The 18,631-nt window shown below is 32.4% G+C and overlaps 2 protein-coding genes across 3 annotated transcripts; both read right to left on the bottom strand.

Moving 5' to 3' along the window:
* On the bottom strand, positions 1-1,143 carry LOC129892139 (uncharacterized). The gene has a single exon (XM_055967690.1). It carries the CDS (start codon positions 1,047-1,049, stop codon positions 201-203), a length of 849 nt encoding a protein of 282 aa, XP_055823665.1. The 5' UTR covers positions 1,050-1,143; the 3' UTR covers positions 1-200.
* A 4,888-nt stretch (positions 1,144-6,031) lies between these two features.
* On the bottom strand, positions 6,032-11,752 carry LOC129891958 (lipoyl synthase 1, mitochondrial). Of its 2 annotated transcripts, XM_055967464.1 has the most exons (5): positions 11,163-11,752; positions 10,184-10,395; positions 8,614-8,993; positions 6,629-6,688; positions 6,032-6,428 (listed from the first exon to the last, which is right to left on the bottom strand). In XM_055967464.1, the coding sequence occupies exons 1-5, from the start codon at positions 11,603-11,605 to the stop codon at positions 6,321-6,323; spliced, it is 1,203 nt and encodes a 400-aa protein (XP_055823439.1). In that variant the 5' UTR covers positions 11,606-11,752; the 3' UTR covers positions 6,032-6,320. The 2 variants fall into 2 exon arrangements, with proteins under 2 accessions (XP_055823439.1, XP_055823440.1); XM_055967465.1 differs by lacking the exon at positions 6,629-6,688 and having other exon boundaries at positions 11,163-11,745.
* Between the last annotated feature and the right edge of the window lie 6,879 nt (positions 11,753-18,631).

The raw sequence follows: 18,631 nt of genomic DNA, 5'->3' as shown, positions 1-18,631 counted from the left end.
TCATGACAAATAATGAGTTGAAGTTGAACAAAATCAAATATGTCACACTTGAGAGTGAGATAAAGTTAGTACTACTACATTATACTACCTTATATTTACGAAATTTGAATTTTCCACCCCCATAGTTTAGCAAAATACTCCTTCAACATGTAACAGCCTATACGACGGCGTTTTACTTGTCTTCTTCTTCTTCCTTTAATCTACAGGAAAATGAAGCATTCCATAGAAACAAGAGGATTTTCAAGAGACTCGCCGGTCTCCGGTGAAACTTCTTCTTTGGATTTTTCCGGTTGACTACTTCCCTCATTCTTGACGTTTCTCGCCGGCGATTGACTACCAGGTTTTTCTGCTTCACGTGCCGCCGGACTTCTGTTTCTCACATTCCGAGTCGCCGGAGAATTTGACCGCCGAACCCCATTGTCAGTGGGACCTCTGCGGGTCCCATTTGGGGGTCCTACATTGCGTCTCTGTTGCGGCATTCCCCTCCTCTGAACTCCCCTTGACGAAGCCGGCGATCTTCTTTTCTCAGGCGAAGGCGCCGATCTTCCCGACTGAGAACGAAAGCTTCTCTCTCTAACTCCGTTGAGATCTCCGGTGTTTTGCCTCTTCCTATATACTCTAATGGGTGACCTCTGTGTTACTTCCCCATCTTCCTCTCTCTTCTCCGTCGCCGTCGCCGTCGTGGAATAGCTCTCAGTGAAGCTACACATCTCCGAAGGCTCTTCAGACACTTCAGGTTTCACCACAACCGCCGATTCAAACTTCATTTCATCTCTGGGTTTAACAACAACCGTTGATTCAAACTTGATTTCATCTCTGGGTTTAACGACAGCTGTTGATTCAATTTTGACTTGAGGAAAGTCAGCTTCTTTGTCGTCGATTATGACTTTAGGTGGTGGTGGTGGGTGGTGGGGTTTGGGAATGGGTGTTTCAGAAAGAACTTCTTTGACCGTTTCTTCCTCTAATGGCGGTGGATCTCGGCCGTTTGTGGCGGAACACGGCGGCGACCTGCGGTGGCGTTTCTTGGAGGAGCTTAAACAGCAACCCATTTTGGGCAGAAAAGAGACTTCAGTGAAAGAAATTGAATAAAGGCATTGTAGACATTGGACAGGAAAGGCCAAATATAGAGGCCAAAAAATGGTCCTATTATTTTACTTTTTTCAGTTTTTTACTTTTCATACTTTTTAAATTTTCTTTTGAGTTTTTCTTGCAATTTCTTGAAATTAGCAAAAGTTGTGTGTATAATATTATCATTATTAAATTAAATGAAAATTGTTCTACTCCATAGATTAGGAAACAAAGAAGTTGACTAAGAGCCGGTTTAGATCAGTTTATACTGTACTCGACTCCTTTTTTTGTTTGTCACAATTTCTCTTTTGAGAGAAACATATATATAAATTTTTATTTTAAAATATCGAATTAATATAATATAATTTAATTTTAAAAATTAGTTAAATTAATTTTTTTAAAACATAATATGACAACTAAAAAGAAAAGGAGAGAGTAATAAATAGGTATAAGGATTGAGTGCTTGAAAAATGTTTTTAAGAGCCCGTTTGGATGGGCTTAAAAAAAGTAACTTTTATGTATGAAGTGCTTTTAGAACTTTGAAGTGCTGAAAGTTATTTTTATAAATAAGCAGTTGAGTGTTTGGATAAAAGTGCTTATGATGTGAATTTTAGGGTTAAAAGAATAAAAAAAGTTAGTTTGGGAATTTAGTTATAATATAAGGGATATAAAAGTAATTTCCATGGTCAAAGAAAATGACTTTAAGCACTTTGGAAAAAAAAGTTAGGAATTCTAACTTTTCCTAACTTTTTATTTTTGACTGACTTTAAGAACTTTATGGCTTAAAGTCAGCATTAGACAAACACGTCCAAAAGCTAAAAAGGGGCTTTAAGTTGGTTTTGACCAACTTAAAGCCAATCCAAACGGGTTCTAAGTGTTGAAACAGATTCAATAAATAAACAATCAGTTTGGATAAGCTACTTTTTATGTTAACTAACTAAAATACCTTTAAAAATTTTACGAAAAAAACAATTTTAATAGTATATTGTAAGGAAAAGAGAGGGTGGAAATAGAATAGATACGGAGTTAAATGTTTTATTTTGGGAAAAATATTTCAAAATTTTAAAAATTATTAAGAATAAAATAGTAAAAAAACATTATCATATAAAAATTTATAAATCGAAAAGTCATAAATTAGAAATGATCAACTTATAATTTTTGACTGATTTTAGCTTATAAGCACGTTAAATTTTAATGAAGTCATTATTTTGAGTGACTTCATTCATGTTATCATTCACGTTAGAAGGTTAATGATCCCTCCCTCCTAACTTAAGTTTCTTAATTTAAATGGGAACGAAATTTTAAAAATAAAAAAAATGTTTAAATTTTGTGATCTGAAAAAAATGTTTGTATATATTTCTTTATTTGTAGTCTAAATTTGCCATATAGAATATTAGAATTTTAAAAACTTAATAAATATGGGGGGGGGGGGGAATTCTTTTGAAATAAATGAAAAAACAAAAAGTAAGACACTTAAATTGAAAGAACATGATAATTAAAGTTAATCAGTTGTTAAACTATTACAAATAATACTAAGTATGATTTTATATGTTTCAGAATGTTATGATTAAGATACTTAGAGAAATTCTCATCCCGTTAATACCTTCTTGATTTTCTATTCGATGTTTGATATTTATATTTGAGTGAATTTAGATTCGCATTAGAAAGTGTCATATTAGGGGTAAAATGCCCCTAGTAAAGGCAATTCTTTATCCAAAAGGCTAAAACCTGTTCTAATTTAAAATGAAGGAGTATTTATTACTTCACTATAACTCTAATCGGCCATTTGGTCTTATAATATAATTATGAATAACACTTCACTGTTCTTATATAAGTTATAAATGTAATTATGAACAAAAATATTTGAATTATAAATAAAATTATTTACTTTTGATCCCTTGAATTTTGTCGATCGAGGCAGGCAGGGGCCTGGAAATACTTTTGGCTCATGCTTTGTGCTTTATTTTGATGGTATGTATGTGGGGCTCGGTTTGAATGAAGACTTTTGAATGTGCAGGAGAAGTTTGTTGTGTTTCAAATTATGGCGGAGTCAAGGTAAGATCGAGGGTTCATTTGAATTCCTTTGACGAAAAATATTATATATATACATGGTTTATATTATTTTTTATGTACACATAAAATAGATGTTAAACTTTTTCAGCTTCTTTTTAAGTTTACGTTTTTATATTTTAAGTCCCTGTAAGAAAAATACTGACTCCGTCGTTATTGTAAATGGGGACAAGAGATTTTGTGGCATGACTTTGAATAATTGAAATGCTTCTTGGTTTAACATTTTGTTAGGATTTATATGTTTTTAGTAAATACAGTCTCAAAAGTGTTTGAACACACTAAATTTTATTTATTAAGACTTACATTTTAGTGATTGATACAATGAAAGTCTACAACACGATGAGTGTATATGTTCGAGTGTGTCTAAGCTTAAAGTTAAAAGAGTTATCACCCGTTGAAGGAGTGTTAAGGGGTCGATTTAGGTCGGTTATTGATAAAAATTAAAATTAAATTAATTTAGTTGGTTTTTAAATTATTAAAATCAAATCAAATATAGTATAATATACATTTATCGTGGTACAACGCTTTCATTCACTCATTTTGCTACTTCGTAACTGTTCATCGGACACGTGGAGTCGTTTTGATTATTATCAAGTTTGATTGATTGTTTGGTTATTAATCATGCACGAAAATTTAAAAAAATGATGCATTCAAGAGAGAGAGAGATCAAAAAGACGACAATTCAATAAAAAAATGAATTGTCTTCGTGTCATTTTGGATTTTATAATTCTTATACCAGAATTCTAATTATGTTTAACTTCCTACTTATTATATTGTTAGCTAATCCAACACACTCTATCTGTCTACTCGTCGTTTCTACTTTTATAGAAATGGTCGCTTAGGGTGTTGATTTGACATTCTTCAGGTACGGTATTGTTAACCAATAGAAAGTCTGGAAGAAAAAATGAAAAGCATTCATTTCTATTTTCTATTCTATATGGGGTACGCATACCTCTTTCTAAATCTCAATTAAAGGTGAAGAGCTACTCGATCATTCAACATGAGAAGAACGAATTTAGGCTAAGATACAACCTACGCTACCAGCTTGCTTCATAGCCAACGTGATGCTCTTTGGTTAGATAACCAAGATATTGGTAATACCATATATGGTCGAGAAAATAGTACCCATAATCACATAAAAATCACGAATGTCCGTTTCTAAGAAAAATGTAGAACCATAGATACTATCTAAAATAGTGAAGGGTGCTTGATAATATTTCATTCCTTGAAAGCCTGTGAATATTAGAGTCACTGAAACTATAGCTTCTAAAGCGTGAACTACTCATTTATGCCTATGTAAATCCACACTATTCAATAACAAATAACAAGCATGTCACATGAAATGCACCAAAATTAAAATAATTCACCCCTTAGAGCAATAAATGAATTTCACAACCTATGATGAAATAGCACAAAACAAAAAAGGGATATGCAAATAATAGTGTTAGTAGTTCATGAGGCTAATTTTGAGCTAGATAGTTGATTGATGTTCACTGTAGCATTATTAAACCTTAAATAATACATAAACTATCAAAATTGATGTACAAATAAAAGAACCACCATATCTTACTTTTTTTTTTACTCGAGTGCTATATTTTTCTCATAAAAAATATTCATAAAAAGTATTATATTATGTGTATATAATTTGTTGATTGGATTTTTTTGAACAAAATCAAATAAATATTATCGATTTGTAAAAATTTAAAACTAAATTAAAAAATTAATTTTCTTAATTAATTTAATTCGATTTTTTGATTTGAATAGACTTTAGTGTTTCTTTCACCGTTGGATTCTTGGCTAGTTAAAGATCTCTTATGGTATTCGTGAAGCTATTACCGACCACCTACCACATGTTTTCCAGCTTTCATTCATTGATTGCTAGTTAAAGCAACAAAGATTAAAAAGTCCATTAAGGCTTAATTTAAAAAGTACTCCAAGGTTTAATTTAAAAGGTGGAAAAGTAGGCAATCATTGTAGGGAAATATGAGAAACAAAGCTCCATTATGGCAAATATATGAACATTGTTTATTACTAAGAAATTAAATAATTAAACTTTTGGACTAATTGCATTGAATGCTAGATTGTGAGGGGTCCCTTAATAATTGTTTCAAGTATATGATTGTGGGTGATAATTTAGAGCCTAATATAGCGGTGGTTTGCTTACACGGTAACATACAATTTGATGACTTCAAAAGTAATATTTTCTCCTTTCCCATTTTATGTAACGTAGTTTGATCTTTAAAATTTATGATTTAAAATAAGTGCTAAATATTTGTGTGATTATATATCATTGATAACATTAAAATTTTAAAATTAAATTGTTAGTTAATATTAAAATATATCTTTTTTAAAAATTAACTAAGAAAAATAAGTCATATAAATTGAAGAAGAGAAGTACAAGAGTTGTTTTCCAAGCATTATTCCAGGAGGATTTTCTGTCCCTCTTTTGGGATATATTTACTACTATTACAAGGGTCCACAATCCCCCACTACACAAAAACAGTTTTGCTTTTTTGAATGGCAACTCCAACATTCCATTTGACAACTGCTCAATTCAAATGGGTTTCCATTTACAAATTGAAATGAAAATGTAAAACCGTTTCATAGAAGCGCCAATAAAGATTGAATTGGCAAAATGAAAAAAAAAGAAAGAAGAGTGTGGAATGCAAAAAATACGTATATGTTACTAGCAATTACAAACATTCACATCAACTATTTCCCACACAAAAACTCAGATGCAGAGATTTTCGAGTTCAAGCCTCTAAATATAAAAAATATCCCGTTGGTTGTTGGACACAAGCTACGAAATGGCATCCATATGCCATCCAAGGCCTAAGAACTCCTCCTTGCATGAAAAAGTTGAGCACCGACAAATCTCAACAAAGTAGAACTGTAATCAAGCTTTCTGATGCTTATGTTTAATAAACTAAAATCAGCATTTAAAGAATATAATTACATCAAGTTAATATACAACTGCGTGAGATTATTAGATATAACAGCAGCTTACACGAGGCAAATATTATAGCCCATCAGACTTTGAATACCTACATCTTTTTTTTTCAAGCTCTCTTTTCTCTTAGAGGAACATGGCCAACAGGAAACAAGAGTCGGATGGCTTTTCAATCTCAAAAAATGTTGTGTGAACATCAAGTTTGTGATGCAAAATGCAATATAACCAGAATCTACAAAGAGGATGCTGCACGATCAGATTCTATCATGGATTTAATATAGAATTCCCCTGCCTTGTATGACGACCTAACCATGGGGCCAGAAGCCACATATCGAAAGCCCTGCAGAAAAAACAAGTAGTTAATTAACAGTACTCAAATAACTAGGTGTTGTATTTGATATTAAAATATAGTAACGAAGCAACATTTCGAGCTTCGAGTTCAACCATGTCGTGCAACAATAAAGTATTTCCAACTACACCTTGCTAGATGATCCTGAGTGAAGTTGGGTAAAGTAAAATGCAGAAACAAGAAAAACTAACCAATCCATGATATATTTTGAGCAAGAAGGCCAGAGACGTAATTCTCGGATTATTTGTTACCTGTAAGACTAGTTTAAATACTTGAAACTTGGAATTGACTCGATTAATGAGTTGTTATAAATCAGAAAGTGGAACACTCAAAATTCTTTCTAATTTTTCTTCGAAATAATACCTATGATAATATTTTAAATAATCTAAATGAGATATTAAAATTCATACTTGCACATAAATAAAGATGAATTGCAACAGAATGTAAAAGTCCACATAATTTTGTGTTGTCCCAGATTGTAGATCACTAGGGCATCTGTGCATCTCCTCTTCACATGACCGAACCATCTCAACCTCGCTTCCCTAATCTTGTCCATTACGGAGGCCACTCCTACCTCGTCCCGAAAATCAAGGTTCCTCACAAACACTGCTACATCCACCATTCTTCCTTGTGAGAAACAAATACTTACCAACATACATTTCACCAAGTCCATACAAATAAGTAACTATCCTCCAAATACTTGAAAAATGAAGAATCTTTCCAGAAAGCAGAACTACTCCAAACAGACACCGTAAAGCGCAAAATAACACAGGATTTACACAAAATTAAAATATATCTTCTAAACAAATCCCGAGAAATTCTCCTTCAACCCTGATTGCCACAGCGTTTTAGTGGGATAATGTTCCCATAGAAACACCAAGATAACGATGTTTATCAGAAAAAGAAAACTAAAAACAAGAGAGGAACCCAACATAACCATATAGTTTACCATGGGCTCTACTCAACAACAACTTACCCAGTGTAATCCCACAGCTGGGCACTGGTCCGTGGGCTCTACTCGAGTTATTATAATCACATTGGTTTGATGTCTCATACTACTAGCTAAAATAATTAGGACTTCACACATCAAAAAATGGGCAATAATCTGGCAAGATCAGACCTTTTGACTCATAAAAATCTTCCAATTTTGGAGGCAACTTAATTCCTCAATCAATGAATAGAGAATTCCACTGACAAGCAAAGCCGTTGACCCCTCACTGGTGCAAGTACTGAGTGACCACAATGTGCCTCTTAAGAGGAGGGGGAAGTCACAGTATGATCCCCAGATTTTTCACAACCCATATGAGTCCACCCAATCCCAATTGTCTGGTCTTAAAAGGCATAAAATGTTCTTTCTTCCTTCCTTTGCATCCCAGCTCCACAGAAACTATGATGTCTACCAGCAGGTCACATGTGGTTTTGCCTTACATGCAAACTTGTAGAAGACCAACTAATCCACCAAAACTTTTAACCTAAAGAGAACTTTCAAATACACCCCATCCCTTCTGATAATTTAATAATCAAGAAAATCAGAATATCCCTCTTCCCTAACTTGGAAGATGACAACTAAACAAAGTTGGAGCTGAACATCTAAAGGTAAAATTGACATTAGAGAATTACCGAGATATCTCATGCGGTGATGTTTGAAGAAAAGGTTTCATTGTTGCTTTGACCAGTATGAGGGCTCTAAATTGAAAGAAGTTCTTAAAATTAACCTAGTTGCTTATAGCTCCCCTCTTCTTTTCTTTACTTTCTATGAATAACTAAAAAAACCTGCCCCTTCCTCATAAAGAAAACCACAACAACTCCAGATTCATCCCTTTGCACAATCTCAAATAAGTTGTCAAACATTGAAAAATAACAGATGTAAGGGAAAAAATTAAGGACTTCGATGATTTGCCACTACTCATTATTGTAACCAATGGCTGACAAATCAATTACGATGATGCTCCTTTGGCCTTCACCTAATTTATTTGTTCCACTTTTTAATCAAAGTTGAACCTTCCCCATAGTAGCAAACTTACAATCTCCAAACCTTAAAACAGATTAAACATTGAGATATATATTCTTTAGACGTGATATAGTATCTCCATCATCAGCAATATACTATATTACCCACTCAGGAACATAATGTGCAGGAAGATATTAAATAATAAAAAGGGAGCAGTAAACAAACCATTTGTGTGCCGAGAACCTGATAATTCTCAAAGGCTTCGGGGGTTATGTATTCAGAAACAGGCATGTGACGCTTTGATGGTCTCATGTACTGGCCAAATGTCATCACATCAACACCCGTCGCACGTACTTTTTCCATTGTTTTAACAACTTGTTCAGGGGTTTCCCCACAGCCCAACATTATTGAAGTCTTTGTCAATGTCCCAGCAGGGGCATAGTCCTTCGCCATCTTCAGAACGTCCATGGACTGCTTGAAGTTAGCACGACGATCTCGTACTACACTCTGAAGCTCTTCAACGGTTTCAATGTTATGAGCAAAAACATCTAATCCAGATTTTGCAACTTTTTCTACACACCCAGGATCTCCTCGAAAATCTGGAGCTGCAGAACAAAATCAGATAATATCACAACCTTTTTGTTTGACTAGGTGATCGGACAAACAGATGCACAAATAGGCTGATGTGATACAAATTCAAATGTCAATATTATTTTTTGAGGAAGATCCAAATGTCAATATGTTATTCACTTTGATTAAAACTTTCAGAAAGAAGGTAAATATCACTGAGAATAGCACTTGGACAAAGGTAACCATCACACTTGCCAAAATCCCTGTTTGAGCAAACTAGAATGCCAACTTAATGAAGGCTCCAAACCACCTATTTACATATTCTTAACTGATGGAGAAAAGGGAAAATAAAGAGACAAAAGTTAAACTTCTATAATTTGTATGTATTTAGTTAGTTAGATAATGGCAGGAAAGCACAAATGGTATCTATAGACCAGATCCTTTGTCTATAGAACTTCAAAAAGATCTTGTGACCACAAGTTCCTCTCATTTCAAAAAAAAGAAAAATCCACTCAAATAAAACAGGTGATACCCCCCCCCCCCTTTCTAGAATTTCGGGAAAGATACAACAAGGTATATAATGCTTTTGTAACAGTATTTAAAGGTCAAAACTAGGAAATAATACCTTTAATCATGTTTTAAAAAACAGAATATCTAGATTCTCAAAAGAATCAGACCAAAATAAATATGTGAATTTCGTACTCCATAAAGTCATTTTGTCAACCTGTTGAGCTCTGTTGGTATTAATTTGTCATGGCTATGAGAAAGGATAAAATGCTACCAGATGAGATTCAGCCACTCATACAGCCAATAGGTCCACTAACCACCTCGAAGATAATCAAATCAAATTAAAGCACATCAAACTGATGGCACAAGGAGGGGGGGGGAAGGAGAAAGAGCCAAAGAGGATGAAGTACAAGAACAGAAGCACGTGTATGGATGACAAGAAGTTGGACTTCTTATTATGACGCTAGATTGTGCAATGATTGTTCAGTCGATGTAACTATAAAATAAGGAACACCACTTATTTTCACAAGGCAGATTGTTGCTATTTATCAACCTAATTGCAGCAACTTTATTGAACTTTTGTAGACTGTCTTACATATCAGATCAAGCACAAAGGTAAAAGAGTAAACAAAGTCTAGAGCCATATAAATGTTCACAGTTTTTTGGGATTCTGGTCTAGGTAGAAAGTTAACAAGGTATTTAAAAAAGGTGTGCTTACTCAGTGCTTCTATGAGTATATGTGGCTTCAATGCCTTCAACTTCTGCACTGTCTCAGTGAAATGACCACTTCCTTGATCAGGTAAATCATCACGGTCAACACTAGTGATCACAATGTAATCTAATCCCCATGAGGCTATGGCCTCAGCCACATTGGCAGGTTCATTTGGGTCGGGAGGAGGTGGAGTGCGTGATGTCTTCACATTGCAGAATCTGAAATTTCAAAGGGTAGATTTAGTAAAATGATTATTCAGAGGGATCATAAGTCTTGTTTATCCATGCCTAAAAAAAATTTAACCCGAATCTACTTAAAAAGATCTCCTCTAACCTTTTTAATAACCACAATGGACATAACACCAAAAACGGGTGGGCCCAGAGAGTAAAAGAGAGATAAGCCAAGAGAAAAAGAACTTCTTGATTCTCATCCCCTTTTTGCAGAATCCACAACAATTCTAGCAATATGGCCATGGAAGTCCAAATTAGTTTTCACTGTTATTATTGTTATACCTTCAGTTTCTAACGACAATCTACTACCATATTATTTTGTCATGTCAATTTATTTCCATCATTCAGCTCATTATGCATTTGTCTTATAGACGGAAGTGTCCAGGACGCCAGGGTAAGTGTTCCCATGTTATCTACTATGTTGAACATATTAACAAATATATCCAGTTCAGTTCCTTTCTCGACAAACAGAAACATAAACGAAGAAGCAAAGAGATAAATCCATTCATGCTTATGTCTTCATTTAACATTTCCTTCCCCTCACCTCATCTCCCCCAACCAAGAAACTTTTTAAATGAACTTTCTATTGTAAAATAAGGAAAAAAATAATCTTTTACCTTAACACAGCAATGCGATCATGAACAAAAAAATCAAAATTAATATCAATCAATCAACCAACTAGAACTCAATCCCAAACTAATTAGAATCAGCGATAAATCAAAATGTATAGACAGAATTCAAGAAATGTGCATGACCTGCAGCCTCTGGTACAAGTATCACCTAGAATCATGATGGTAGCCGTAGCGGTACCCGTTTCACCACCGGACCAGCACTCTCCCAAATTAGGGCATTTCGCCTCTTCACATACAGTGTGAAGCTTCAATTCCCTCAATTTCTTCTTGATCTGTGTGTACTTCTCTCCTCCAGGTATGGCTTCCTTCATCCATTTCGGTTTGGGAAGCGGCTTCTTCTTCGTCCCTACCTCAACCGAGTACTCCTTATCTGATTGGAGCCTACTGAAGTCGGATAGCGTAGGTGACTCCGCCGCTAAACGGTGTCGTAGACCCTCGAGGGTTTGGGGGAATTGAGGTGCAGATGCTGGTGTGGCGGTGGAAGATGAGAATAATTGAGGTAAGAGATAGTGGTGGCGATTGGATTTGAGTGATCGAGAAACGAGGGATGTGAAACGGGAATTCATTTTCCGGCGGATTTGGATGTTCAATTGACGAGGAGGAGGAAAAATAGAATTTTTTAATTTTCCGTAGGAAAGGATTTGGAATTTCTCAATTTTTCCCCTCTTTACTCAGTTTCCAGTTTGGCTGGTTGACATTGGGTGGTTGAAAAAGGAGTAGGGCCCAGGATGGGTGACTATGGAGAACTAATCTCGAGATTAATTTTAGGATAAGTTTCTCGTATATATGGTTGGAGTAATATCATAAAATAACTTATTATGAGTTTGATTATTTCAAGATTGTAGTATTATTCTTATATCGTATTGAGGATGAAATATCTTTTCTGAGATAATTCTAATTGTGAAATAATTAATTTCAAAATAACTTATTTTTCGATCAAACGAGCCCTTAGGATATTGTGTCCAGATATTTAATATTTCCAGTTAAAGCTTAAGGACACACAATCCTAAAGTTTGAACTATTTAAGAACACAATATCCTGAATTTAAATTATAGAGTTCAAATTTAAAAACACAATAGCTAGATTTTGAATAGTAAAATTAAAACTCAAAGAACATCATTTCAAAAAATTTATATTATGGATGTTATTTTTCAAGTGAGCCCCACTTAAAAGTGGGCAAGTTGTCCACTTAGTTTATACTCATTTTATGGCTATAAATATAGCCTCTCCCTTGTGCAATGTGAGAGGAAAAAAAATGTAGATACTAAACATTACTCTTCTACTCCTCTTTCTTCCTCCTACTCTTTCATTCTTATTTTACTAAGTTTATTTTATAACATGTTATCAGCACGAGCCTCCATCGCTTTGAACTATATTTTTAAGAAGGTAACAAAAGGGGGTAAGAATTTTATTTTTTTAAAATATCTAATATTTCTAAACTTGAATTTATTGCTCTTGACATATCTGGAAAAGGCTACCCATCAGGGCAATAGATGCCAAAATATATCTAGAATCGATAGATCTGGCAGACACCATCAAAGATGACAATACGGCATATAGTTAAGACTGTGCCAAAGCCATGATATTTTTTCGTCACCATCTTGATGAGAGATTAAAAATATAGTACCTTACATTAAAGGATCCCCTTAAACTGTGGAAGAATCTTAAATAAAAATATTACCACCTAAAGTTGGTCATCCTTCCATAGGTAAGTCATGATTGGCTAAATTTGAGATTAATGGATTTTAAAAATATAATTCTGTCTTGTTTAGAATTATAGCTCATTTAAATTTATGCGGAGAAGAAATCACTGAGCAAGATAAACTTGAAAAAACATACTCCACATTCCCACCCACGAATATGCTCCTATAGCAGCAATATCGCGAAAAGAATTTTAGGAAATATTCTGAATTACTTTCTCACCTTCTGATTGTTGAACATCACAATGAACTATTAATGAAAAATCATGATAGTCGGTCCGTTGGTTTTTTGCCACTCCCTGGAGTGAATCGGACAAATTATAATCAATGAGAAAGTGGTCATGGCCCCAGTCGTAGTCGTGGTCATTGTCAAAAAAAGAAATTATAATCATGATGTTCGGCTGACACCGAGAAATGATCAGCAGTACAAAAAGAAGAGTGAAAAGCAAGAAGTTATACCAAAGAAAAATTCAGAAAGTATATGTCATAGATGTGGAGGTATGGACAACTGCTCGCGGACTTGCCGGTCATCAAAACGTCTGGTTCAACTATATCAGGCATCCTTGAAAATGGCAGAAAATAATCCAGAGATAAACTTTATCTATGAAGATAATATTGAACTTATGCATCTAAATATAGCTGATTTCTTTAATTTTTCAGAAAGCAATATGAATATTGATAAGCCTAATAATATTTAAATAATTTCTTTTTTATTTATGGTACTAACTAAATGATATTTCTAGTCCATGTAAAAAAATAAAATTTGTGAGTCATATATTAATTATAATATTTACTTTATTTTTTTTGGAGAAAAATATGGATATGCCTTAAATTTTATTTGAATCAATGATCAATCACGAAGATATTTGTGTAATTGATAGTGGAACAACTCATGCTATTTTTAAAGAAGAGAAATATTTTTCCAACTTACTTACAAGAAAAACAAATGTTACTACAATTTCAGGTAATTCAAAAATGATTGAAGGCTCCGGAAGAGCTACTATATTTCTGCCTAAGGGGACAAAAATTATTATAAAAAATGCATTATTTTCTTCTAAATTCCCAAGAAACTTGTTAAGTTTTAAAGATATCCGCAGAAATTGATATCATGTTGAGACACTAAATGAAATGAATACTGAACATTTTGAAATAATTAGCTTTTATAAATAAATATATATATATATATATATATATATATATATATATTCATATTATTCTTAACTATTTTTATCTTTATATAAATTTTAGTATAATATACATATTTCTATATAATTATATCTTTGATTACTATTTATGTGATTATTCGAAAATTATCTCAAAAGATTTTATTTTTTACTAAATACAATTTTAGTTAGGTTAGTTTAATTACGGTTTGTATTTTTGAGATTTTTAGTTTTTTCTAAAAAAAAAAAACTAAAAATGCACTTCTCCCACATCGAAAATACATGGAAAATATGGGGGTTTTGGAGCCTATATAAAGACACATATTCTCATTAGGAAGAGAAAGAAGGGGGAGATTTTTTTTAGCCACCCCAAAGTTAGAAATTTTCTTAACTTGGCTAGGATTTTGTACTCTTGTCCCCGGCCTAAAAGTTATGAAAATTTCTAGCTTTCAATCTATATTTTTCTTCAAGGAAAATAGGAGATTGAAGTCAAAATTTAGGCTAAGAACAGTGTTCTTATAACGTCGAACCCACGAAGGTTCGAGTCTAAATTTTTAATCTTTTTTTTTTGTAGATTGGAGTTTCATCAAGCTCTTGGGGGGTGGTGAAGTTGTCTTCCGCTCATCATCTTCAGTCTTGTTGCCCGAAAAGAGGTAAAATATTTCTCGGCTTTATTCTATTTAATTATTTCATGTTTTATATTTAGTTGATTCGTAGTCTTGTTTTTTTTAGTTAGTATGTATATAAGAATAATTAGATTAATGATATAAATTTGTTATAGTTAGCATGTGTTAGGATTAATTAGCTAGAATATGTTAGGATTATTTCATGAAAGCACTTAGTTTTATTCATTATTTTTCCAAATAGTTTGACACTTTTATTATTATTATTATTATTATTATTATTATTGTTGTTGTTGTTGTTGTTGTTGTTGTTGTTGTTGTTATTGTTGTTGTTGATTATTATTATTATTATTATTATTATTATTGTTCTTATTGTTGTTGTTGTTGATTACTATTATTAATATTAATATTATTAATATTATTATTATTATTATTATTATTATTATTATTATTATTATTATTATTATTATTGTTGTTGTTGTTGTTGTTGTTGATTACTATTATTAATATTATTAATATTATTATTATTATTATTGTTGTTGTTGTTGTTGTTGTTGTTCTTATTATTGTTGTTGTTGATTACTATTATTACTACTATTATTATTATTATTATTATTATTATTATTATTATTATTATTATTGTTGTTGTTGTTGTTGTTCTTCTTCTTCTTCTTCTTCTTCTTCTTCTTCTTCTTCTTATTTTTGTTGTTGTTATTATTATTATTATTATTATTATTATTATTATTATTATTATTATTATTGTTCTTATTATTATTGTTGTTGTTGTTGTTGTTATTATCGTTGTTCTTATTATTGTTGTTGTTCTTGTTAGTATTATTGTTATTCTTATTATTGTTGTTGTTTTTATTATTGTTGTTGTTATTATTATTATTGTTGTTCTTATTATTATTACTGTTGTTCTTCTTATTATTATTGTTGTTCTTATTATTTATTGTTGTTCTTATTATTGTTGTTTTGATTCGGGTTGTAATAATTTAGTTACTTATGTCAGTTATGCTTTCTTAGATATTAATTTTAATCTGTTTTAACCTAATTAGATTTTCCTAAAGATAAACCAATTCATGTTAATTTATTCTTAAAATAATTTTCTACATTTACTTAGTCACTGATAAACTTTTACTTTTTTTTATATATATATACATGTATATTATAATCAAATGTTTAAGTTTTATCAATTTTTTTTCTAAAAATTAATTTCAAAGTCTTCGTTTTTTTTTAAAATTAATATTTCCCAAAGTTAATCAAATAAATTTCAAATCGTTGGATAACCGCATGTTAGCGGCTATTTTAAGTGCTAAAACCTTCTTAAAATAGTAATATGAACCTCGTACCCTCTTTCTCTAAATTTTTAAGACTTAAATCTGTTAGAGTCTTTTAAATTAAGTTTTCTTAATTTCTTTAAAAAATTAAGTGGCGACTCCTCTTTTACTAAAATTGATTTTTTTTTATAAAGATGAAATTATTTTTACATTTTGTCCATTTTTCGACATAACAATTGTTTAGATATTTTATGGTACTAATAGATGGATCATCTAGATGGTCTCATTGGTGCCTTTTATCATCTCGCCATTCCCAGATTATCCAATTAAGGTCATTCGCCTTGATAATGCTGGAGAATGTATATCCCAAGCTTTTGATGATTATTGCTTATCAATTGGGATAAAAACTGAACATCCTATTGCTTATGTTCATACTCAAAATAAACTTGCAAAGTCATTTATTAAGCGCCTACAATCGATAGACAGACCTCTACTAATTAAAATAAAATTGTCAATTACTATTTGGGGTCATGCAATCTTAATGCAGCAGCACTTATACGTCTCAGACCGACACATTATAATAAATACTCTTTATCACAATTAGTATTTAGTCATGAGCCAAATATAGCTCATCTATAAATTTTTGATTGTGCGATATACGTGCTTGTAACACCACCACAACGTACAAAAAGCCCTCAATGAAGGTTGGGCATATATGTTGGGTTTGACTAACCCTCTATAATTCGCTACCTTGAATCGTTGACAGGAGACTTATTTATTGCTCGATTTGTAGATTGTCAGTTTGATGAAATAATTTTTTCGCCATTAAGGGGAGAGAAAAAGAACCCCGCAAGAGAAATTGCATGGAAGATTTCATCACTATTTTATTTTGATCCATGTACCCGCATATGTGAGTAGGAGGTGCAGAAGATTATCCACTTACAGAACATAACAAATCAAATGCCATATGCATTTACTGATTTGAAACGGATAACTAAGTTACATATCCCTGTAGTGAATGTGCCTATCCAGATTGATGTCCCAAAAGGACCATCTACTAGTATCATAGCTTCTGAAGCGTGGTAGACCATTGGGTTCAAAGAATAAAAATCCTTGAAAGAGAAGCGTAAGAAATAACAAAAATGATACTACAAAAGAACCCCCCGAAGAAGGTCAATATTTGAGTAATCCTGATATTCCTAAAGAAATCAGTAAACCCGAGACTCAAGTGAATGAAGAACTTTCAATAAGTTCTAACGGTGATGAGATAAATTTAGATCAATCAAAAATTACGGTGGATAATATTTTTGCATATAATATTGCACTTATCCTCATGCAAGATAGTGAAATTTTTAAGCCTAAATCCGTCAAAGAATGTCGACGTAGATGTGATTGGCCAGAATGGCAAAAGACAATTCAATCAGAATAAGACTCACTTGCTAAACGTGAGGTTTTTGGACCTGTAGTTCAAACCCCTAAAGGTATAAAACCAGTTGGCTATAATTGGATTTTGATGTGAACACGAAATGAGAGAAATGAAATTGTAAGATACAAGGCACGCCTTGTTGCACAAAGATTCTCTCAAAGACCCGGGGTCAACTATGAAGAAATATATTCACCTATTATGGATGGAATAACATTTCGATATTTCATCATTATAGCTGTAAATAAAAATCTTAAAATATATTTAATGGATATAGTTACAACTTACCCTTATGGTTTATTTGATAATGAAATTTACATGAAAAACCTATAAGGATTAAAATTGCCTAAATCATGTACTAAACATCGGGAGATGTACTCAATGAAATTGCAAAGATCATTATATGGTCTGAAACAATCAGGGCGTATGTGGTATAATCACCTTTGTGAGTATTTGATAAATGAAGGTTATATAAATGATGTCATTTGTCTATGTATTTTTATTAAGAAAATGGAATCAGAGTTTGTTATACTCACCATTTATGTTGATGACATAAATCTTATTGGAATCTCTGAAGAGGTCCAAAAGTTGATTGAATATCTAAAGAAAAAATTTGAGATGAAAGATTTTGGAAAGACAAAAATTTATCTAGGTTTGCAAATTAAACATTTAGTAGACGAGGTCTTTATCGACCAATTTGTCTACACTAAGAAAATTTTAAAACAATTTTATATGGACAAAGCACATCCATTAAGTACTTTAATGGTTGTTCGATCACTTAAAGTGGAAAAAGATCTATTTCGACCTCCAGAAGAGGATGGAACCTGAAGTACCATATCTCAGTGCTATTGGTGCACTTATGTAGCTTGCTAATGCAACCAGGCCTGATATAATATTTTTTGTTAATTTGCTGGCAAGGTATAGTTCATCTCTAATGCGAAGGCATTGGAACGGTATCAAACATATTTTACAATACCTAAAAGGTACTATTGATATGAGTTTGTTTTATACTAACAAAGGTTGTGAGACCTTATTGGTTATGCAAATGCAGGTTATTTATCAGACCCACATAAATTTCGATCTCAAACAGGTTATCTACTTACACACGGAGGAACTGTTGTATCTTGGCGATCTACAAAGTAGTCTATTGTTGCTACTTTTTCAAATCATGCTAAGTCATGAAGCAAGTAGAGAATGCGTGTGATTGAAATCGATGATACAATTCTTCAAAGAAAGTTGAGGCCTGGAAAATGATGTCAAAGTACCACGGTTATATTCGAAGACAATGCTACGTTTATAGCTCAATTGAAAGGTGGTTTTATAAAAGGAGACAGAACGAAACATATTTCATCAAAATTATTCTTCACACATGATCTTCAGAAGAATGATGATATTGATGTACA

Source organism: Solanum dulcamara, chromosome 6 (genome assembly GCF_947179165.1).
Source record: "Solanum dulcamara chromosome 6, daSolDulc1.2, whole genome shotgun sequence".
Lineage (NCBI taxonomy): Eukaryota > Viridiplantae > Streptophyta > Magnoliopsida > Solanales > Solanaceae > Solanum > Solanum dulcamara.
This window is presented reverse-complemented; position numbering and strand designations above follow the sequence as displayed.

Coding starts and splice junctions, on each gene's coding strand:
- LOC129892139 (XM_055967690.1), bottom strand. CDS start 1,049: ATGGGTTGCTGTTTAAGCTCCTCCAAGAAACGCCACCGCAGGTCGCCG.
- LOC129891958 (XM_055967464.1), bottom strand. CDS start 11,605: ATGAATTCCCGTTTCACATCCCTCGTTTCTCGATCACTCAAATCCAAT. Junction 10,396..11,162: donor ACTTGTACCAGAGGCTGCAG/GTCATGCACATT, acceptor TTGAAATTTCAG/ATTCTGCAATGTGAAGACAT. Junction 8,994..10,183: donor TATACTCATAGAAGCACTGA/GTAAGCACACCT, acceptor TTTGTTCTGCAG/CTCCAGATTTTCGAGGAGAT.